Here is a 20,739-nt window from a genome sequence, read left to right as displayed (position 1 = left end):
CCTAGAGACCCCTCAGGGGACACCATGAAATTTGGAAATGTCAGGAGACCTTCACACTAGCCTTGAGGGGAGGAGGGACAGGAAGATCACTGCTCAGGGTCATAGCATCTGGAGGGACAGAGCTGGGACTGGTCCCCAAGTCTTCACCACCTATAGGTTTCATTCTCACAGCAAACTATAATATTATAGCCTCCCTTTTTACTGCAAGCCTCCCCTGCCCCCACCACCCCCAGGCCTGAATCAGTGCTCCAGTTTAAAAAGAGCAAACCCACCCCAGTGGGGTAAGGTGGGGCATGGTGGGGAATTTGGATTTGGTAAATGGCTTCGCCCATCAGGTCAAGCTCAGAGTCAGAAGCCAGGCTGGGGATGGGACTCTCTTAGAAAGGGTGGGTCCTGCCTAAACCACAGGAGAAGGGTCAGCCCTTCCCTGGCCCCTGAGGCTGGCTGAAGAGAGAGGCCTGAGGGGGGCTGGGGAGGGAGAAGGTATCAGCCTATCACTGAGCCACATGAGTCATGTGCCCCCTGCTCAGGCCTTCAGGGAGAAGCCCACTGGCATGAGTCCTACCACCACCACCACCACACACGCCATTCTCAGCCACTGCCTTCTCCTTGTCTGTACTTTCCAACCTCAAGGTAAGCCTAAAGTCCTGGGCTTCGGTGTGTGCAACTGCTGTCTCTGGGGTCGCACAGAGTCGGACACGACTGAAGCAACTTAGCAGCAGCAGCAGCAGCAGCATCACGCCAGCTGTATGAACCTGGACCAGTGTCAACCTCTGTCTGAACCCCATCTGCTGCAGAGGGTGTCTCTGGCATCCAGAGGGGCTGGGACTTAGTGTCTCTAGGACCTGGAGACTCTGCTTGGGACTGCAGAGGGTGAGCCTGTCCTCTGTGTTCTGTGGAAGCATCTGAAACAGAGTTGCACAATCCTGTGTGGCAGTAGGAGCAGTGACGTTGTGTCAGGGGGCCTGCGTAGACAAGCTGAGCTCCATTGCTGTCTGGGTGTGTGACTTAACCTCTGTGGTGCAATCACTGAAACTTCCACGTCCTTTCCTATTTAATCTTTGCCACAACCTTTGGAGGAAATGGAAGCACACAGGAAGCCTTTCATTCAGTCATTTGTTCAACCAATTAAACACCAACTATGAGTCTGACCTAGGTGCTGAGAGTTCAGCAAGTCAGCTAATTTGCCAGATCCATGTGGTTTGAAACTGAGCGGGTCCACTCAATCATGGGTATCAGCAGTAAACAACGGCCAGACAGGTCTCAGCCTCACAGAACTCACAGCTGAGAAATGCGAGGCGGACAATGAACCAGTGAATGAGAGACACTATTTAAAAATATAAAAAATCAAACTGGCTGCGGGAACAAGGCACAGGGTCTACTAAAGAGAGGTGGGTCCGGTAAGGCCCTTGTGAGATCTGAAGGATAGAGGAAGCGGTAGGGCTGGGATCTACCGGAGAGCTTTGAGGTGCCCTCACGCTAGAACCGACTATGGGGAACTCGTATTAGGGTCAGCAGTTATTATTATCTTTATTATCCTGAGTACTGGCTCCTCCACTTCCCAGTTCTTTAAGCCTCAGTTTGCACACACAAGAGATTGCGGGGTGCAGAGGACCGCGCCCTGTGGAGACCAGCCCTACGAGGGCGCTCCAAACAAGTTTTCCCCGCCCGGGCTCCGCTGTGGGGGAGGGGCGGCCATGCGGGGCAGGACTCTGTGAACTACATTTCCCACAATCCCAGCCTCAACCGCCATCTTGGCCGGTGGGCGGTGGCTGCCTGGGGTCTGGCCCTTCAGGGCGCTCGGCTGTCTCAGCTCACCCCCAACCTAGGCCTCCATCATGGGGTGCGCGGAACCCCAAGGAGGGGGGCGTCCAGTGACCTAGGCAGCGCCTGTCCGTCTTCTCCACCCCTCCACCCCCGGGAGCCCGGTCCACGTGTCTGTCAGCGCGAAGACGCCTCTTGTCCCCCGCTGGCCGAGGGCCGGAGGACCCAGAAGGGAGGGGGGTGGCGCTCCCAGGTCTCCTCCTCGGACCTCTGTCCTGCGTACAGTGCCCATTCCCCTCCATTCTCAGGCGGCCCCTGTTTTCCTCCACTGAGGACAGAAGACTAGGTTCCCCATTGGAGCGCAAATCCTCGCACCGGGTGCTTAGAACGCCTAGGGGTAGGGCAGGAAGGTGAAAAGGGAGAGGGGACAGCTAGGCCCCAACCTCGAAGGACTAGATCCTCCCCTACCCCCTGTCCGGGGGCGGGGTAGGGGTGAGGGGCAAGCCGCAGGACTGGCCCTTTAAGGGGGTGTGGTCGGGGGGCGGGGGAAGCGATCCAGACAGAGAAAGCGGCTTCGGCTGCGGCGGCTCGGGCGGCGGCCGCGGGGGACAAAGGGCGGGCGGATCGGTGGGGAGGGGGCGGGGCGCGGCCAGGCCAGGCCCGGGGGCTCCGCATGCTGCAGCTGCCCCCGGGCACCCCCGCCGCCGCCCTCGCCTCGGAGCCGCGCGGAGCCGAGCTCACGAGCTAACCCGAGCCAGCGGCCCGGAGCCAGCCGGCGGGCGTCCGGGAGGCGGCGGCGCAGGGAGGGGCCCGACGCGCGCACGTGGCCCCGGCGGCCGCCATGGCGGACAGCGGCCCCGCGGGGGGCGCGGCGTTGGCGGCCCCGGCCCCCGGACCGGGGAGTGGCGGCCCAGGGCCCCGCGTCTACTTTCAGAGCCCCCCTGGGGCTGCAGGCGAGGGCCCGGGCGGCGCGGACGACGAGGGCCCAGTGAGGCGCCAAGGGAAGGTCACGGTCAAGTACGACCGCAAGGAGCTACGGAAGCGCCTCAACCTGGAGGAGTGGATCCTGGAGCAGCTCACTCGCCTCTACGACTGCCAGGTGTGTCCCCCACCCTGCGCCGACACCCTAAAACCGGTTCCGATTCGGGCCTCCTGGAAACCCCACCTTGAGCCCGCCTGTCACCCGGAGTCAGTGGGCACCCCGCTTAAGCGCGCTCCCCTGCTCTCTGTGCTCCCCGCCCCCAATGTATGCTCTTTCTTGTCTGACCTAAGTCACTTCTTTCTTATTCGCTGCCTTGGACAAGAGACCTGGGACTAGTCTAGGCTGGCTGGGGAAGGAGAGCTACCTATCGCTTGCTAGCCTAGACCAATTTAAGGCACTAGCCAACCCAGTTGTTGGGGTTTATGTGTCTTGCCTGTTTCTAATGGGCTAATCTGGAGTCCATCTTGGCATGGGGGGCAAGCTAGCCCACTGTCTGGGTTCTAGTTCTCCACCCTGTGACTCCTTCCTTGCTCAAGTGGTGACTCAGGCCCCGGGGGCCAGGGTGGAGGAGTGGGCTTGCCCTGTGCTGCCTACCCTAGCCCAGCCCTGGAATGCAGTTGGCTCCAGACAGGAGAGATGCTTCCTGGGGGAGGAGGGGTGGCAGGCACCCCCTCCCTCGGCAAAGCATGGGCTCTTTGTTTCCCCTTTACCAGGCCTGGGTCCTTCCCACTGACCCCTCACCCTTCACTTCCTCCCCACTCCTGGGAAGCTGTGACAGGTGTTTGGGGGAGGGGAAGGGGGCTGTGATGAGTTGGGGCAGCTGGCCCCATTTGTGCTCTGGTTGAGATGGGGGGCATGGAAGTTGGGGAGACACATCTGCAGGGTTCCCAGGCTAGGATCCCCACCCCTAGCCGTCTGGCATCCAGGGTGCCCAACTGGCAGGGACAGGAAGCTCCCCCCCACATTGGGCAGTTTGCCTTGGCACAGGCCTGATCTGTTTTCTTCCTCGGAGCAGCTGCCGCTGTCTGCTGGGCAAAGAGGGCTGGCTCCCGTCTGCAGTAGGGCAGGGGCCTCAGCCAGAGCCCATCTCACACCCTCTCTCCCAACTCAGGCCCTTGTCTCTCCCTCCTCCCCCACCCCACCCCAGGAAGAGGAGATCCCAGAGCTGGAAATCGATGTGGATGAACTCTTGGACATGGAGAGCGATGATACCCGGGCTGCCAGGGTCAAGGTAAGAGGGCCTGGAGGGCAGCAGGGCCAGGTCAGAGGAGCAGAGGCTAGAGGGCTGCAGGGAGGCGGTCTGCCCATTGTTGGGTCGGCAAGCCTCCCTTGATCTTCGGCAGTCAGCTCTGTGATCTTTCTGGACTCAGCTTCGGCCTCCACCAAATGGGGCCAGTGGTACTTGCCAAGCTGTTCAGTAGCCGTGGCATCTCCAGTGCCTTGGAAGAGGGTGTGGGTGAATTCTAAGTCCGTGTTGCAGAGACTCAGTTATCCTTTCCCCCCATGCCCCACTAGGAGCTGCTGGTTGACTGTTACAAACCCACTGAGGTAAGGAAGTTGTTTCCCCAGAGGGTGGGGTGAGGAGCCTAGGGTCCTGTCCTCCTGGGGTCTGGTCTCCTTAATGTCCTCCCTCCCTCCAGGCCTTCATCTCTGGCCTGCTGGACAAGATCCGGGGCATGCAGAAGCTGAGCACACCCCAGAAGAAGTAAGGGTCCTCGACCCAGCTGAACGGTGGCTCCACAGGACAATCGCTGCCCGCTGACCTCGTAGCAACAGCAATACCAGGGGGCCCTGCGGCCAGGCCTGGTGCCACGAGCAGGGCTCCCCGTGCCCCTGGCCCAGGGGCCTCTTCCCTGCCCTCTCAGTTTTCCATTTTTGGGGTTTTTTATTATTATTAAACTGATGGGACTTTTTGTGTTTTTATATTGACTGTGGCGCGGGCCCTTTAATAAAGCTAGGATACGCCTTTGGTGCAGTTCATAGGCTCGCCTGGTCTCTTTTAGGGGGGACACACTGCTCTCCGACTGCTGCCAGCTCAGCTTCTCCCCAGGTGACCGCAGGCCTTCCTGAGGGCCACGTAGCCATGGCGATAGCCCAGTGCTGGCTCCCAGACTAGGAGCTGGAAGTGGCTGGGGAGCTGGGGAGGAGCCATGCTACTGCCGGCAGGCAGGAATACTCTTTTCCCTTCTGGACAAGGGCCACCATACCACCCAGGGCTTGGCCATTGTGACCTCCATGCTACTGAGGCTACTATACCCCAAGGTTCTGCAGCCCGGAAAGTAGAGTGAAGGATGGGAGGGGGCCGAGGGAGAGAGGAGGCTGAAGCTGCGGTTTCTAAGTCTCTCAGGGCCCACAAAGAAACACAGGCTCACTTCATGGGTTTTAAGTTTTTTTTTTCTTTAAACAGTCTGGTCCCTGATGGGGGCCTCTCCACCGCCCCTCTCCAGTTTGGCTACAGTTCTGAACGTCGCTCGATTTTGAGCAGCTCCACCTCGAACACCAAGGTTGCACCACCTGCACGGGAGAGGTGGGAGTAGAATGAGAACTAGGGCCACCTGGAGATGGAATGGATGAAGCAGATGGGGAGGGGGGCAGAAAGGTCTATTACCTGGAATCTTTGGGGGCGCTCCCCGCTCTCCATACCCTGCCAAGATAACACAAAGAAACAGAATGAGCTGTGGACAGGCAGAGTGAGGTGTTCTGCAGACATCCAGGCTGACGCTAAGCCTCTACCCATCCTAGCACTAGGCCAGAAATGGAGATGGGAAAAAAAAAAACAAGGGAAAGTTAGTCGTTCAGTCGTGTTTGACTCTTTGCGATCCCATGAACTGTACCCTGCCAGGCTCCTCTGTCCATGGAATTCTCCAGGCAAGAATACTGGAGAGGGTTGCCAATTCCTTCTCCAGGGGATCTTCCCAACCCAGGGACTGAACCTGGGTCTCCTGCATTGCAGGCATCTTCTCTACCATTTGAGCCACCAGGGAGATGGGAGGGGGCTTGCAAAAGGTCAGAGAGTTGGCACCAGAGCCAAGTGTCCCAATGGTCTTGCCCTGTCCTCACTGCTGGACAAGGCTAGACTTGGAAATGGCATGGATTGAATGAATAGAGTGGAGATGGATGCAGAGACTAAATCAGCCTTCACCCTTACATGGATAATACACCCTGAACGCCCTATCCCCACTCCGAAAGAGCCTCTTACCCAGCTCTGATGGAATCACCAGCTTCCGCTTTTCCCCCTCACACATCCTGCAGGATAATACACGTTCAGCATGTGGTAACAACCAGGCTCCTTGCTCCCTCCCCCCATCCCTGGGGCTTGCCTCCCAGAGTTTACCTCCTGGACCACAGCCATGGCCCCACAACTCACCCTAGCAGCCCCTGGTCCCAGCCCTTGATGACCTGGCCTGTGCCCAAGGAGAAGACAAAGGGCTGGTTCTGGGGCAGGCTGCTGTCAAACTCTGTTCCATCTTCTAGCTTCCCCTGTGAGACCATGGGAAGGCCAGTGAGGAGGGCGGTCTGCTCTGACACCCCCAGCCCCAGTGCTCTTCCCATCAAGGTGGCACCCCACAGCTTTGGTGGCCACAGTCCTAGCAGGAGACAGAACGTTGGGCAGCTCACAGTACACTGTCACTGCTTGCTGATGCCAACCCGGGAGTAGACAGTGAAAAGCAAGACAGAACCATGCACAGTAGATAAGAAGACTTGCCCAAGAGACCCACCTTTTGGCAGAGAAACTTGGCTCCCGGTTCCTTTCAGGTCCCCAAAAGCCCCGCCCCCCAAAGCTCCACCCCTTCACCCACCGTATAGTGCATGTGCAGGACGTCCCCTTTCCGCGATTTGATGGGACAGTGGTCTACCCGTTTCTTGACTCCGATCTGCAGCTTCCGTTTGCCCTCGGTCCCTGTGGCCGTGACCAGGGCGCTCAGGCAGATGGACAGTACTGTCAAGACCCAGCTCAGCCTCATCTCTCTGTGGGAACAGACCCCGACCAACCAACCGGGGGAGAGGAACGGGAGGGCATGGAATACCGGCAGGTACCCGGAGGATTCCACCCCACCGTGGACCCTGCCTGCCCCTGGGGATCCCCTTGTTCGGGATCACCTCCCCCTCCCCCAGGCTCCACGGCCACACTTACCAGTCCAGTGAGAAGGGGGCTTGCCCGAGGACCCCAGCAGCGGGGAGAGGGGGTCAGGGGAGGCCACAGCAGCCAGGGTCCCGCCCCTTTGCTCACCCCCTGCCCTTCCGTCCCTCCCGATTCCCAGCTCTGCTCTTCAATTCCCACCCGTCCCCTTCCGCAAAGTCCAGACCCTATCTGGCTGCAGAGCGGTTGCCCCGACCGGGCGACCCCATTCACGCCACACCCAGTTGCCTCCCGCCCAGCACACCCATACATCTGCGGCTGCCGCAGGGGGTCGGCCCCGAGGCACCCACACGTCGCCACTGGGTGGCTCCGGGGAGCTCTTGTCCTCCGGGGGTACCCCCCAGGCTGGCCCTGTGCCTCCGCCCGAGGCGCCGCCCCAACTCTGAGCCCTCGGGGGCCTGCGGGGCACCCAGACTGGTCCCGTATCGGGTGGCCGCCGAGCCCGCTCCACCCACACCACCTCTCCCGGGGGAGTTCTAGGCCTACCGCGCCCCCAGGCACGGCCACCGCGGAGACCGCCCCCGCGTGGACGCCCCGGGCCATTACCTGGGCCTACCCCTTCGCTAGGCTCCTTGGCCCCACCTTTTAGAGGGCGCGGTTCCGCCCCCGACCCTGTAGCTCCGCCCCCGACAGAACTAGACCCCTTTTCCTGGACCGTAGCCACGCCACTCACCGGCTGAAGCCCCGCCCCCAGCGCCTGGGTTCCTTCTTCCTCGGCCTCCAAACCCGAGGCTCCTCCTTCCGCCTCTTCTAGCTCCTCCTCCAAGGGCCAGTCTCCACCCCGCACCGGTCCTGGCCCCGCCCCCAGACCTAGAGCTCCGCCTCCCACCGGCACCAGCTGAGAGGTTCCACCCGCTGCCGTTCGACTTCCCGCCCCAACTCCCGGAGCCCCGCCCCGTGAGGCGTGAGAACCCTCCCCCTGCGGCATCCCCGGACAGCTCGGACCCCCCAACAGTCAAATTCCTCGTGACCTATCCCTCGTTGACACTCGGAGCCCCAGCCCGCTCCTGCCCCGCCTGATCCAGCCTTCCCTCTTGTACCCCGGCTCCCCCCAGCCCGGGCTGTGGCCCCCGCTCACCTCCTCGCCGCGCCCCCGGAGTCAACCCCAGTCGTGCCGCCGTCTCTGCGCAGGCGCGTCATCGTCGCCACCAGACCGGGCCACGCCGCCCGCCCTCATTGGACCGTGCAAAACCCGCGGCCAGACGCCCACTGGGGTGGTTTCTTCCCTAGCCACGCCCCTTCGGCACCATGAGACCTATACGTCACGTCCGGTGGCTTTGTCGTCCTTAAGGTGAGGTGAAGTGACTTCCGAAAGGACCGAAAGCACTTCCGTTTGAGGTGAAATTAAGGTCAGGCGGGCGCGGGTTCCCGGAGGGGGTCTCGAGACGCCATTTTATGTCGCCCCCAGCTTGACGCTCCGGATTGCCCTTGGGCCTCTTCTGACCCATAGTCCTCAGTTGCTGTGGAGAGCCTAGCTTCAGAGTGAGCCTTGGGTTTGACTCCTGGGTCTGCCACTCATTGACTGAGTGACCTTGAACAAGCTTCTTGGCCTGGTGACTCTTGGGCTTAATAACATCCACCCCACAGGGTCCCTGTTGGAGTGCCCCAGTAATGTGCACAGCTAGGCCCACAGCAAATGCTCTTAGCTTTTTTCTCTTCCAGCATCCAGGCCTGCTTCTACTCGGGGCACAATAACCCTGGGTCATGACTGTAGCCATCTGACTGGGTCCATTCCCCATACAGACTTATTTCCAGTCACTTCAGCACCCAGGAATAAACATGTGTGTGCTTAGTTGCTCAGTCGTGTCCGACTCTTTGTGACCCCATGGACTATAGCCCATCAGGCTCCTCTGTCCGTGGGATTTCCCAGGCAAGAATACTGGAGTGGCTTGCCATTTCCTACTTAAAGGGATCTAACCTGCATCTCCTGCGTTGGCAGGTGGATTCTTTATCACTGATACACCTGGGAAGTTCCACCGAAGTAATGAACCTGCAGTTGTGCTTAGTTGCTCAGTCATGTCAGACCCTTTGTGACCTCATGGACTGCAGCCCGTCAAGCTCCTTGGTCCATGGGGATTCTCCAGGCAAGAACACTGCAGCCCGTCAAGCTCCTTGGTCCATGGGGATTCTCCAGGCAAGAACACTGGAGTGGGTTGCCATGCCCTCCTCCAGGGGATCTTCCCAGGGATTGAACCCAGGTCTCCCACCTTGCAGGCAGACTGAACCTGCAATTGAGAGGCAGCGAAACCTAAGTTTAATGTCAGGGAGACGGATGATCTGAGGCCAAATCCTCAGGTCAGTCAGCTTTTCCGAGCTTATCTCCTCAACTGAAGAAGGAAGATAATCACAACACTGACCTCAGAATTGAGGGCTAGGTGAGAAGGCGCATATGAAGCACATGCTCATTGGACAAGCTAAATGGGTTTGGGAGGTAGTAGCTAACGGCCCTAACCCTCATCTGTCTCACTCTAATTGAACTCTCACATTTTTGGTAACAGCATAGCTGAGAAAATGATTTGAAAGTAGCAATCACTTGTCAGAAACCGTCTCTTCTGGTTTAACGCCACTCTTGGTTTGAGCCTAACAAGATCACTACCCCTTCCTCTGTGACTTCAGAGAAGGCCTCCATTAGGTAGCTGCTTTGGGTTAAACTCTGCCCTGAATGTTCTGCCCTGATGGGGCAAAGTACGGGTACCCAAGGTTGCCTTTCAGTTCACCCCCTCCCCTCACCACTGAGCCCCAGGGGCACTAGAGGATGCAGGCAGAAAGCTGACCACTGAGTTTGGGCTGGGTCAGATAAACGTCAGGAGAGTACCAAGTAGAGCATGGGGAGGGAAGCCCAAGGTGCAAGGGAGGCAACAGTGAAGACTGCAGCTGAAAAAATTTGGAGTTAAGCTACATGAAGCAAAAAGTTGCAAACAGAGTGTAGCCTGGTAGGGAAGATCAGTGTTCTTTTCTATTACATGACTCTTAACTTTCTTGGCACCCAAGGGCCCAGACCACAATGATCATCTGCTCCCTCTGTGTGAACATGAGGCTCAGGATGAGGGGCAGTGACAGCCGAGGGCATTTGGCAGAGCTGAGTCCCACCTCAAGCTCACTGGCCATCTCCTTCCAGAAAGGAACCCTTGTGATGGACACAGGGGCAGGACCCGTTAGCGCAACATGAAAGTGAAGGATGCACGATTCTGGCACTGTGACCGGTCGTGGGGAGGTCTTTGGACCTCAACTCCTCCAAGCTCCGTGTCTAGGAGGCAGTACAATGCAGACATTGATGTCCAAACCAGCCAGCCTGGACAGTGACAGACAGTGACACAGGCAGGGACAGTTCCTTCCATCTCTTTTATCAGGACTGGGGTTCACAGTTCCTGCGCTGAAGCCCAACTCCCACATTTTTGTAGAGGATCGGGGTCTTCTTAGTGAGGGGACAGAGGAGCCAGCTGTTAGATGCTCACTTGTACAAGGTGGTTAAAATCTGAGTCGGGACCCCATTCTCTTCCAGGTTGGTATGTGACCCCCTTGGTCTCCTCATCCAACTCTGTCCACGTTGTTGGATGGCAGCCTTGGGGAGACAAGGGGCAGCTGGAAGGCCCTCCGAGAGGCCCAGGTCCCAGAGGAGCTTCTGCCCAGGCTGAGGTCTTGGGGACTGGACGGTTCTCACCAGGCTGCGCTCCAGCCCTCTCTGGGGGGAGGGCTGTGAGGCTAGGGGCCCCACTGAGTCTGAAAAGCAGTTTGTCACCTTCGCAGCTTCCGGCACCTGAGAAGGGAAGAAGGGGTCTGTTCATGCTGGCACCAAAGCTCAGCCCATTTCTCTAGACGCACCCGCTTGTTACCCTCTGTGAACCCCATCCTCCCCTAACACTCCTGAGAAGCCCCAGCTGGCCCGGCCCACACAATGCCACCCCATGACCCCGCTGTGGAAGGGAGGAGTGGTGAGAAGTGCCTTGGACGAGGCTGGACCAGGGTTCCACTACATCTCCTGGCCGCCCGGAGCCCGTAAGGTAGAACATCAACGTCTACTACAGGCATTTCCGAGACGGTTCAGAGCTGGAAGGCTGTCTTTCCGTTGCCACTCCTGGCGATGTTACCTCTTCCAGGACATCTCTAGCCTCTCAAAGACGATGTCAGGTACCGCTCACCACAGCCCTTGACATCCTCTGTTGGCATCATGTGTCTGACTCCCGCATTAGAACAGGAGCCTTGTTTTTGTTGACCCCAGTGCCAACTAGGTGCTGGGTCAATATTTGTTCAACCCGGTCAAAGCTTCCCTTTCCCTGGCTCTTCTCCCACTGGCTGGCTCACCTGGACCTGCTCCAGGAAGGGCCTGGACACCACTCCCGACTCCTCACCTGCAGGTGTCTGGGTTGAGCTCTAAGCCCCGCCCTTGACAACGGAGGAAGCTGCGGCGTCGGCAGCGGCAGTGGCAGGTCCGGGGGTCAGGGCGCTGGCGGCGCTGGGGGCAGCGTGGGCAGAGGGGCCTGGGGCTGGAGTGGGATGGGTGATGTCAGCTGGGGAGGGTGCTCCAGGGGCAGGGTCCCAGCCCGGAACAGAGCGGGGCTGGGGACGGTGGTGGGGAGTGGAAGCCCTAGGAGGAGAAGCAACATGTCTCGGGTGGGAAGGAAGTCTTCCCAGGGGCTGGGGTCAGGGAACAGCGCAGAGTCCTGGGGAGCAGAGAAAAAGGGGGGGAGGGTGGGGACAGGCCGGGGGAGAAGAAGGAGGGGAGGGGACCACAGCTTCCTGACACACCCTAACACCCCCTGCCCCAGCCACATGTGACTTTCTGGGCACGGAGCCTGGGCTCCAACCCCAGCCCAGCAAGAGCCCGAGACTCACCTGTCTGGCTTCACAGCACTCTCTCGTCTTTTTGGTCTGAAAAGTAAGAGAGACGGACAGAGACAAGGACAGAGAGGATCAGGAAGCCCAGCATTCTCCACTCTCTTGCCCTCGATCCCAGGCCTGCCTGGCTCCACCCTCGGAAACCTTGTCCCCGCTGCGGTGCACCGCCACACCCAGCGCCCCCCAAGCCTGATCTCTGCGAACTCCGAGGTGGGGCCTCCCTGGCACCTGCATTCGCACTGGCTGTGTTCTTCCAGGGACATCTCCCCCAGCTGACTGCTTGGGTACTGGATCATGAGGATCTGGGCTCAGGAGAACAGGGAGAGACACAGTGAGAGAGGGCTGGAGGGGTGAGAACACCCTGCCCACCGCCCAGGGCTCTGGCCGCCACCCCCTCACTCCCCAGAATGCCAGCATCCAGCCAGGCACACTCCCCCTGCCCCCTACCTGCATTCGGACTTGGTGCTGCCCAGTGGGCACGCACTCCAGGCCATCGTCAGGGCAGCAGCCGCCACAGCGCTGCACTGTCACGCAGCTGGGCACCAGTTGCTTGGCCACAGTGCCCATGAGCTCCATGTTCAGGGGCACCACCACCTCCCGCGGCTGGCAGGTGGCACGAGCATACACGTCTATCCATGACACCACTAGGGGTAGATGCGTAAGGGTTAAGTGGCCCCAGGGTTTCCCGCAGCTGCCTCTGGCTCCCACCCCTGCGTCCAGAAGCTGTTCTCCTTAGTTCCCCCGTCACAGCCACCCTCCCCTAGCCCCTGCTTCTGCCCACCCAATCTGTCTTCCTTGCCCTGTTCATCCAGATGCCAGGCATCCCACTGCCTCAATCTGCTCTTCTGTGAAATGGGCAGAATTAAAGAGTTTGCATCTTACAGAGAGGCTGTGATTACACAAGATGAGAAATACATGGAGTCTGCAATCAGGGCTGGAAGCAAATGTTCTGAGCGCCAGCTGGTGCAAAGTTCTGTTACTATTACCTTTCTTCTGGTGACCAGGGGCATCAGGCTGGGAGACCGGAGCCTGTAGGAGAGAAGAAACCTGGACCAAGATGCACTCCAGGAAAGGCTGGCAATGTCTTTCTCCCCAGGGCTCTGCCCTTGCAGTCAGGAGACTTCCACTCCCCTCTGACAGTTTTCTGAACTGCTCTGTTCCTGGGGTCACTCTAACTTTACCTGTCCTCTCCACACGACCTGGGACCTGCCCCGGCTACTACCCGCCAGGCCCACTCTGGCAGCAGCCTCGAATCTCCAAGCCTGGGGTCCGGGCTAGTTCTCCAGGCTCCAGATCAGGAAGGGGCACAGTGGGCGCCGAACCTCGTCCGCCAGGCACCGAGGCGGCCCCGCCCCCGGCTGCGCCCAGGGGACGGGGTGGGGCGGGGGAGTGGCCCCGGAGTCGGGCGGGCGGGCGAGGAGGGACTCCTCCCGGGGGATGCCCGGGCTGGGCTCCCGAGACGCCCCCGTGGATCCCCAAGAACCTCGCGTCTTCCCACTTCCGCCAACCTTGAGAGAGGGCATGGCACGCGGGCGGGATGTCGCGGACGCACGTACCTGGGCGGGGGCCAGCTGCAGGAGCACGGCGAGCAGCAGGCGGCGGAGCAGGGGGCTCATGGTGCCCGCGGGGGCCGCGCGCCGGGGGCGCCCGCATCGCCCTAGCCGGGCGGCGCGGGAGGCGGCGGCAGCCAGAGCCCCATGGCGCGGGCCCGGGCGCGGCGGGCGGGGGCCGGGCGCGGGAGGCGGCTCCTCCGCGGCCCCCTCCCGAGCCCTGGGCGCAGGCAGCGCAACGCAACGCAGCGGCGGCGGCGGCGGCGGCCGGAGGAGCCGAGCGGGCGGGCGGCCGGTGGTGGCGGCGGGCGGCGGGGACGGCGGGGGCGGCGGGGGGCCGGGCCCGGGCTGGCGGGCGGGCGGCTCATGTGACCCAGACACGCGCTCCCCACCGGGCCGCGGGGCGGGGGCGGGGCGGGGGAGGGGGGGCGAGGCCGCCGGCGGGGCCCGCCCCCTCCGCACGCACACACACCCCCCCTCCTCCCGCCGCTGCAGGGGAAAGGGGATGCACCGCCCAGGGGGCCGGGCTCCCGGGTTGCCGCCACCAAAGCCCGGAGGGCGGGGCCGGGGCGGGGGGCGCTGGGCCTGTAGGAGGGAGCCAGACGAGAGCTCTGAGAATCACTTTATTGCACGCGTTTTGGGGCGTGGGGCGTCCCATAAGGGGGCACCCTGCAGGCCCCATCCAAGGAGAGCTCTCCAAGGTGAGCCGCTCAGGGGCCCGGGGGCACGATCCCGGGGCCTTGGGGCGGCCCGGGTGGTGGCTGCAGCTGCTGCCTCTGCCGCTGCTCCTGCAGGAGTCTGGCTCTGTTGGCCCTGCAGGAAGAGCACCTGGGTGGTTGGGACTGGGATCCTGGGAGGTGGTGCCGGCAACAGGGAAGGGAGGGCAGGAAAGAGCTAGGACAAACCTGGCCCGGGCCCGAGTGTCGTTGTAGATGGCTGTGATGATCCTATCCTTCTCATCCATGAAGCTACGATGCAACTGCTCCAGCTTCCTGCAAAGGGGTTACAAAGAACACTGGGACCCCCAATCTCTGCTGTCCCCCAAGTCTCACTCCCCTCCCCTCCACTCCAGAGTCTCACAGCTTTACACCTGTGGGGACCGCAGCCGAACTGCCTGTGCTAGGTGAGGAGACGGGCAAAGAGTGGTCGGGACTTGTCCAGGGTCTCATGGTGACCCAGGTCCCTGACTGTCATGACAGCAGCTCTGAACGTCAGAGAGGTCCTTGAAGGAGACTAGAAAGGTTTGTTCTAACTCAATCACTGAGCTAGGCACACTGCTAGCAGTAGGCACTGGCCTTTAGGTGTCTCTACTGTTGAAGCTCAGTGGCATGGCATGTGTGAGAGGGTGGCAGGAACGAATGAGGGCAGTTGCTGGCAAGGCCCAGCTCGACCCGTTTCCTTCTTGTGCAGGCTTTCCAGTTGGCTCCAGCATTCTGGCGATCAGCACCGAAGATTTAAATTCAAATGATAAAAAACTGAAGTGACATGAGCTCTTAATGCACAGCTGCCTTTGCCAAGTCAGAAGGGGCTCTGGAGGAGACCAATTTCATGCAGTTCTTGGCTTGGGACACACAAGGGTGCAGGTCACAGGGGTGGTGGGGTTAGGTGGCTGACACGGCTTCACCCACCCTCCTGCCCCCTGCCCGTCGCCCTAGGGAGACACGCACCTGAAGGCGACGTAGTGCAGGCCCATCCCGGCCAGCATGATCAGGAGGCAGTACCCCAGCACTCGCCGGTTGTGTTTGTGCTGCTGCTGCCTGGACTCTGGCCCCTGAGGCCTCACGTTATGAAACTGGGCCCAGTATTGTTCATTGTGGGGGGCCCCAGAACTGCTTGGGGAAGAAGAAGGGACAGTGTAAGGATGAGCCCATCCAGACAGGCCTCCTGGCTCCTGCTCCCCAGCCTTGTCTCACCCCTCCACTCCCTTCATCTCTCTTTTCACGCCCCTTCCTGGGACTCATCCTGATAATGTCCACACCCAAGGGCTCACCACTTGGGGGTGGTGAGCTGGGGGCTGCACTACTGTACCTGTGTGCCTGGTGAGCAGACCTGGGGTGGGCTGTGGTTCCTGGAGACTTTGGGGAAGCTGCCGAGCGGAGCTGGTGGTCATAGCTGCGGCGGCTCTGCTCACGGCTCAGCACTTGGTATGCTTCACTCAGCTCCACAAAGCGACTGTGCAGGGCTGGGTTCCCGGGGTCCCGGTCAGGGTGCAGCTGGGATGGAGCAAGACTCCCCTCATCTCCCTTTCCATGCCCCTTCCCAGGACCCATCCTGAGAATGTCCACCCCCAAGGGCTCATGTCATTCCCAGAGGCCCTGCCTGGGGAGTGACCCTCACTCTCAGGCCTGCCCATCCCTGTAAACCACCACAGAGTCAGGAAGCACAGACTTCTGCCTCCTCCCCTTGTATAAGTCCTTCTCAACCTGCTGCCTGGCTCTCACTGTAAGTCCTGAATCCAACTTTCTCAAGAGCAGGCAGGCCCGGAGAACCAAGCCCAGCCCATCAGACAGGCCTCCTGGCTCCTGCCCCCCAGCCTTTCCTCCCATGTGGGCAGATCTCTCCCCGTGGGGCACCTCCCCATCCCTGTGAATGCTGAGGGAATGTGCACCAGCCAGAGTGAGCTTCTCAGCCCCGTTTCTGAGAATTTGAAGCATACCCCATCTGGCTCAGACTTCCCTTCCCCTTCTCCACTTAAAACCACTGGTACCTCTTTGGACTTGGAGAAGAAAGCCCGTTTAACTTCTTCAGCACTGGCACCAGGCTGCACCCCCAAGAGTTCATAGTAGTTACTGGGGCCAGACCTGTGGAGAGAGGCCCAATCCTGCCAGGGCTAAGGAAGACACAGGGATACCCCTTCCCTACCCACTTGGGCCACCCTTTGACTCAGCATTCTGGTGCTCAGGGTTGAGCCAGGTACCAAGGATAGTCTCTGTAAATCATCCCTCCCTATTTGAGTGTTCCAGGTATGAGGCAGATCAAAATGTCTCCAAGTGTAGTTTTCAGACTCCTTGCATCAGAAACACCTGAAAATTATATTTTGTTTTTGGTTTTGATCATGTTTTTTAAAATAAATTCTTGGGACTTCCCTGGCAGTCCAGTAGCTACGACTCAGGGCTTCCACCGCAAGGAGCCTGAGTTCCATCCCTGGTCAGGGGAACTAAGATCCCGCATGCCCTGCAGTGCACCCAAAAGAAAAAAAGAAAATTCTTGAGCCCCACCTCATTCCTGCAAATCAGAATCTCCAAGTAGGGCCCAGGAATCTGCAATTTTGTAAGCGCCACCCCCCACCCCCAGCGCCGCCCCCTGCAGCCCTCCTGTGTTATGCACAGTGATGCTTAACAACACCTGAGTTGTAGGAAGGGCACTGGGTTTGACTTGGGTTCAAATTTTGGATCTGTATGACCTTGGGGGTTATTCCTTAATCTCTGATACTGTGTCTTCAGCAGTGAAGGTGAGAGTAACCCGACAAATCTGTAAGGCGCCTGACACAGAGCTACCCTAGCACCTAGCGCAGCGCCTAGAATCGGGCGGGCCAGCAACAAGAATCTAGTGAACGACCGGGCCGGATCCCGGGGGCGCGACTCACCGCTGCCGGGCGGCCGCTGCGAAGAACCACATGGGAGGGTTGAGGGGCCACAGCCGGCATAGGCGCAGGGGCAGCATGGCGGCAGGAGGGCAGCTGGTAAAAAGAGACCACAAAGAGGAGTGGGATGGGACCCCTGAATCGGAGGGAATGGGGAGCGGGGTGTACTGGCCCTGTTTAGACGCTAAGGAAAACTGAAGCAAGCCCGGGGGGCTCAGGGGCGTTTGGAGCCTCCTTGCTGAAGACCAGACCTGGTTCTGGCCCCGTCCCCGCCTCTGCGCCGTGCGTCCAAGGACCCCCTCTACTTTCGTCTCGGCGTCTGGACCACTAGCCCGGGACGCGGAGACCCCCTCCCCACCCTGGGAGTATTGGGGGGGCGGGTGCAGGAGGAGCCACACCAAGCCCCGCCCTCATTGCACTCACGGACTCCGCCGCGGCCGCCGTTTCCTGCTCTTACCCAGGCCCCGCCCCCGCACTCTTATTGGCTTAGACACCCAGACACACCCACAGACCAGAAGGGGCGTCCCTGGGGCGAAGCCCCGCCCCCGAACGCCCATTGGCGTTTGATGCCTCGCCCAGGCCCGAGGGCTTGCAGAGAGGCGCCGGTGCCCACCCGGGAGCCGGCGAGACTGGTCCTTCTCTGAGTGAGGCTTTAAGCTCAGCCTCTGTTGATCACTCCTTCGGACATAACTGTTACTCCACTCTGCACCGAGACTCATTTCACAAAGCAGTTTCCACCCCGTAAAGTGAAGTGTGAAAATAAGTCGCTCAGTCGTGTCCAACTCATCGCGACCCCGGCGCGTAGCCCGCTAGGCTCCATAGGACTTTCCAGGCAAGAATAATGGAGTGAATAGCCATTTCCTTCTCCAGGGGATCTACCCGGCCCAAGGATCAAATCCGGTCTCCTGCATTGCTGGCAGATTCGGGAAACCCTTCCACCCCATAGTCAGCCTGGAACCTCACTGGAACCTGGCAAAGGGGCACGGCCCTCAGCTTGCAGAGGGGAAAACTGAGGCTGGGCCTTTTTTTAACCCAAGTCACTTGTCCTGTCTCTCTCGTCCACCCTGGGCTCTCCCAGTGGCCCCCTCTGTCTCATGGAAACAGCAGATGCCAAAGGAATCCAAGAATAAAGTCCTTTATTGTCTTCCGAGCTGTGGTGATAGGGCTGGGGACTCCAGGAGACTCAGGTGGAACTTCCCTGGACCCGGTTGTAGAGGAAGATGGCACCTTTGGCTGAGGGGCAGAGCTCAGCCCACATTTCAGTCTCCTGCAACCTCTGCATACTCTGTGGGGATAGACAGTGAGACCCAGACATCTCAGAGTCAGGTTTCTTGTGGGAGCTGTGCCCACAGTTCCTGAGCCTCAGAGCCTCATGTTAAGGGAGCTGAGCAGGTCCCTGGCACCCTCCTTTGGGCTGAAGGCAACCCCGTGAGGACTTCTGGCTCTAGAGAGAAACTCTGAGATCTGGGAGCCCCGTCTGACTCAGGCCTGGGAGACAGAAGTGCATCACCAGGCCTCTGCAAGCCCCAACCCAGCTGCTTATCCAAATGACACACTTTGCCACCTCGAACCTGTTTCTCCACAAAGATGATTCCTGTGGATTCGTGGGCCTCAGGTCCCCCACTCATGTAGTGTCTCCTCACCTGCTCAGAAGTCAGGCTGCACCTGGACAGGATGTGAGAGTGGCCTGGTGAGTGCTTAGCCCCTGGAGGGTCCCTGTGGAGCACCAGCTCCCTCAGCCATGCCCCTCAACCACCCACCTAATCCAGGACCCAGGATTCTGTCCCCCAGAGATCACTCACTGGACGTAGAACTCAGCACTGGCACGGCCGGCACTGGTCTCATTGCAGGCGATGCCCAACAGCAGCGGCTGGCTCAGGGTGAGTGGCGGCACATTCACCTGGGGCCAGGGGTACCACCTGTCAGTGCCCAATTCCCACGTCCCTGCCCCCTCAATGAAGAACAGCATGTTACCCTAGTACAGCATTTTACAGTTTGTAGTTCAAGTGCCGAGAGTCACAGAAAGTCAGATCTTGGGCACGTTCATTTCATGTGGGAAAACGAACTAGAGAGATGGAACAGTTTGCCCAGAGTCACCCAAGGGAAGTTGCTTTAGTAACTGGGACTCCTATTTATCCCTCTTTTCAACAAACCTGGTGGGGAAGTAGGCAAGACATTTATCATTATCCCCACTGTAGGGAGGAAAACCCTGAGGCACACAGAGGCAAGGGTTAGAATTCCACTTCAAGTGTGCCTAGCTGCAAAGCCAAGCTCTTTGCTCAATGCTGGATGCCTAGGACTTCCCTGACAGTCCAGCAGTTAGGAGTCCTGTATTCTCACTGCCAAAGCCCTAGGTTCAATCCCTGGTCAGGAAACCAAGATCCCACAAGCCGTGTGCCAGTCTGGACCTGTGGAATTCTGGCTTGTTCTACCTCCTCCCTCCTTGCCCACAGCTCTGTTCTGCCTGCCCCTCACTCACCTCATCACAGATCTCCTGGAGGACACTGGAGAAGAGCTCATGCACCACCAGCTCCCCAGGGAGGTCCTTGTGGAGGGGGCTGTCACCTGGGCACAGGGCCTGTGAGAAGTCAAGCTCAGTCTCTGCTCCCCTCTTTCTGCCCTACTTTTCCCCCACACTCCCTGGCCCTGAGGGCCACTTTCTCTGACCCCAGCCCTCTTTTTCCAGATGCACAACTATAGGTTCAGCTAGGTTCTCAATCCCCACCCCCACCCCACCCCCAGTTCCCTAGCTTCCCATGGGTCTGGGGCAGGATTCAGCGGAGAGGCTGAGAAGAAGACTACCCCTAAGAAGAGACTTTGGAGAAGCACCAGGCCAACTCCCCTTTTAAAAGATGAGGAAGACAATGCTGAGCTTTGTGGCTCTTTGTGCCTCTGCACCCAGCCTGGCATCTCACCTGAGGCTCAGGATGCCCACCAGGCACGTCCACCAGCCCAGGTGCCTCAGCCACCTGGCCAGAGCGGCGCAGGAAGACAAGGAAGTCATCAGCAGTGGCCAGTGCAGCGCCCACGCCCAGGGGGTCCGCCAGGTAGGCTTGCTTGTCACCCCAGTCGGTGGCCCCCTGCTGTCGCAGCCAGGCAGCTGAGCTGGCCCAGTTGGTCCCCAGGAAGTCTTGATAGGAAGTAAGGCCCAGGCGCAGGAGCAGCTGTGGCCCTGGCGAGCCAGTGGGCGCCAGTGTGGCGGAGTGCAGGCGGAACTTGGGGGCATTAAAGAGCCAGGGCTGGGCCTGAAGCCGGCTCTCCCAGATGGCGGTGATGGCCTTGTCCCCTCCTGGCAGTGGGCGACGATCATAGGCTGGGCTCAGCTCAGCCCGAACCTGCTTCTCAGGCAGCCCCCCGAGGGGGCACTGCAGCAGCAGGGACACCTCAGGGTCCATGGCCTGGAGAGGGCAGTTCTGGGGACGACACAGCCAAGCCTGTCACCTCGGGGGGCCCACAGCCTCCCTTGGGCGCGGCAGCTGGCCCCCTCTGTCACAGACTTCCTGAGGGTACCCAACCCCCCGCCCCCCAGCCCTTCTGCACTCCCCTGACCACTCCCTGGGCAGTAAAATGTCTTATCATCCCAGCAAGAGCTCCGAGGCTCCTGCTACCAGACATCCCTTAGACTCCCCGGCATCCCTACAACCCAGAGGTCCTGGATCCTGTCTCCCCCGCCAGTGCCCCTGTCTCCCCAAACCAAAGGTCTTGCCTCCCCCCAGTGCCCCTGTCTCCGCAAACCAAAGGTCCTGGCTCCAACTCTAGACATGCCGGGACCCCTCCCACCGTCCGGAAGCTCCAGCCGGCACTCACCGGCCCACTCTCCCGCAGGCTCCGCCCCTTTCCTCGGAACGGAAGTGCCTGCCTACTTCTTTCTCGGCTTCTCATT

At 60.0% G+C, this 20,739-nt stretch overlaps 6 protein-coding genes across 16 annotated transcripts; 1 reads left to right on the top strand and 5 right to left on the bottom strand.

Annotated features, from left to right (window-relative positions):
• Positions 1-2,437: 2,437 nt before the first annotated feature.
• Positions 2,438-4,726, top strand: PPP1R14B (protein phosphatase 1 regulatory inhibitor subunit 14B). Its single transcript, XM_052662053.1, is given in 6 exon segments — positions 2,438-2,471; positions 2,474-2,580; positions 2,582-2,863; positions 3,894-3,977; positions 4,262-4,294; positions 4,387-4,726. Coding segments are annotated over 6 exon segments (609 nt in total). The 3' UTR covers positions 4,456-4,726.
• A 395-nt stretch (positions 4,727-5,121) lies between these two features.
• On the bottom strand, positions 5,122-8,098 carry FKBP2 (FKBP prolyl isomerase 2). 5 transcript variants are annotated; one of them, XM_052662082.1, is made up of 6 exons: positions 7,966-8,098; positions 6,547-6,715; positions 6,114-6,226; positions 5,946-5,992; positions 5,355-5,390; positions 5,122-5,260 (listed from the first exon to the last, which is right to left on the bottom strand). In XM_052662082.1, the coding sequence occupies exons 1-6, from the start codon at positions 8,025-8,027 to the stop codon at positions 5,199-5,201; spliced, it is 489 nt and encodes a 162-aa protein (XP_052518042.1). In that variant the 5' UTR covers positions 8,028-8,098; the 3' UTR covers positions 5,122-5,198. The 5 variants fall into 5 exon arrangements, with proteins under 5 accessions (XP_052518042.1, XP_052518046.1, XP_052518045.1 ...); XM_052662086.1 differs by having other exon boundaries at positions 6,547-6,686; positions 7,966-7,997; XM_052662085.1 differs by lacking the exon at positions 7,966-8,098 and adding an exon at positions 7,561-7,635.
• LOC128068848 (translation initiation factor IF-2) lies at positions 7,018-7,815 on the bottom strand. The gene has a single exon (XM_052662081.1). The coding sequence runs from the start codon at positions 7,813-7,815 to the stop codon at positions 7,018-7,020; it is 798 nt and encodes a 265-aa protein (XP_052518041.1).
• A 2,112-nt stretch (positions 8,099-10,210) lies between the features above and the next one.
• VEGFB (vascular endothelial growth factor B) lies at positions 10,211-13,399 on the bottom strand. Of its 3 annotated transcripts, none has more exons than XM_052661887.1 (7): positions 13,280-13,399; positions 12,710-12,752; positions 12,171-12,367; positions 11,952-12,025; positions 11,721-11,756; positions 11,237-11,472; positions 10,211-10,644 (listed from the first exon to the last, which is right to left on the bottom strand). In XM_052661887.1, exons 1-6 carry the CDS (start codon positions 13,337-13,339, stop codon positions 11,259-11,261), a joined length of 624 nt encoding a protein of 207 aa, XP_052517847.1. In that variant the 5' UTR covers positions 13,340-13,399; the 3' UTR covers positions 10,211-10,644; positions 11,237-11,258. The 3 variants fall into 3 exon arrangements, with proteins under 3 accessions (XP_052517847.1, XP_052517848.1, XP_052517849.1); XM_052661888.1 differs by having other exon boundaries at positions 11,237-11,371; XM_052661889.1 differs by lacking the exon at positions 10,211-10,644 and having other exon boundaries at positions 11,413-11,548.
• Positions 13,400-13,890: 491 nt separating this feature from the next.
• On the bottom strand, positions 13,891-17,413 carry DNAJC4 (DnaJ heat shock protein family (Hsp40) member C4). 3 transcript variants are annotated; one of them, XM_052662262.1, is made up of 7 exons: positions 17,280-17,413; positions 16,860-16,952; positions 15,981-16,074; positions 15,302-15,486; positions 14,941-15,105; positions 14,179-14,265; positions 13,891-14,086 (listed from the first exon to the last, which is right to left on the bottom strand). In XM_052662262.1, exons 1-7 carry the CDS (start codon positions 17,411-17,413, stop codon positions 13,984-13,986), a joined length of 861 nt encoding a protein of 286 aa, XP_052518222.1. In that variant the 3' UTR covers positions 13,891-13,983. The 3 variants fall into 3 exon arrangements, with proteins under 3 accessions (XP_052518222.1, XP_052518223.1, XP_052518224.1); XM_052662263.1 differs by lacking the exon at positions 17,280-17,413 and adding an exon at positions 17,108-17,227; XM_052662264.1 differs by lacking the exon at positions 17,280-17,413 and adding an exon at positions 17,108-17,227 and having other exon boundaries at positions 14,941-15,102.
• Positions 17,414-17,982: 569 nt separating this feature from the next.
• Positions 17,983-20,738, bottom strand: NUDT22 (nudix hydrolase 22). 3 transcript variants are annotated; one of them, XM_052661902.1, is made up of 6 exons: positions 20,664-20,738; positions 19,772-20,269; positions 19,336-19,434; positions 18,659-18,756; positions 18,428-18,521; positions 17,983-18,141 (listed from the first exon to the last, which is right to left on the bottom strand). In XM_052661902.1, the coding sequence occupies exons 1-6, from the start codon at positions 20,736-20,738 to the stop codon at positions 18,040-18,042; spliced, it is 966 nt and encodes a 321-aa protein (XP_052517862.1). In that variant the 3' UTR covers positions 17,983-18,039. The 3 variants fall into 3 exon arrangements, with proteins under 3 accessions (XP_052517862.1, XP_052517864.1, XP_052517863.1); XM_052661904.1 differs by lacking the exon at positions 20,664-20,738 and adding an exon at positions 20,592-20,653; XM_052661903.1 differs by lacking the exon at positions 20,664-20,738 and adding an exon at positions 20,563-20,637.
• Position 20,739: the final 1 nt, after the last annotated feature.

This window comes from Budorcas taxicolor, chromosome 25 (genome assembly GCF_023091745.1).
Source record: "Budorcas taxicolor isolate Tak-1 chromosome 25, Takin1.1, whole genome shotgun sequence".
NCBI lineage: Eukaryota > Metazoa > Chordata > Mammalia > Artiodactyla > Bovidae > Budorcas > Budorcas taxicolor.
Note: the sequence above shows the minus strand (reverse complement) of the source record. Positions and strands in the feature narration are given on the sequence as shown.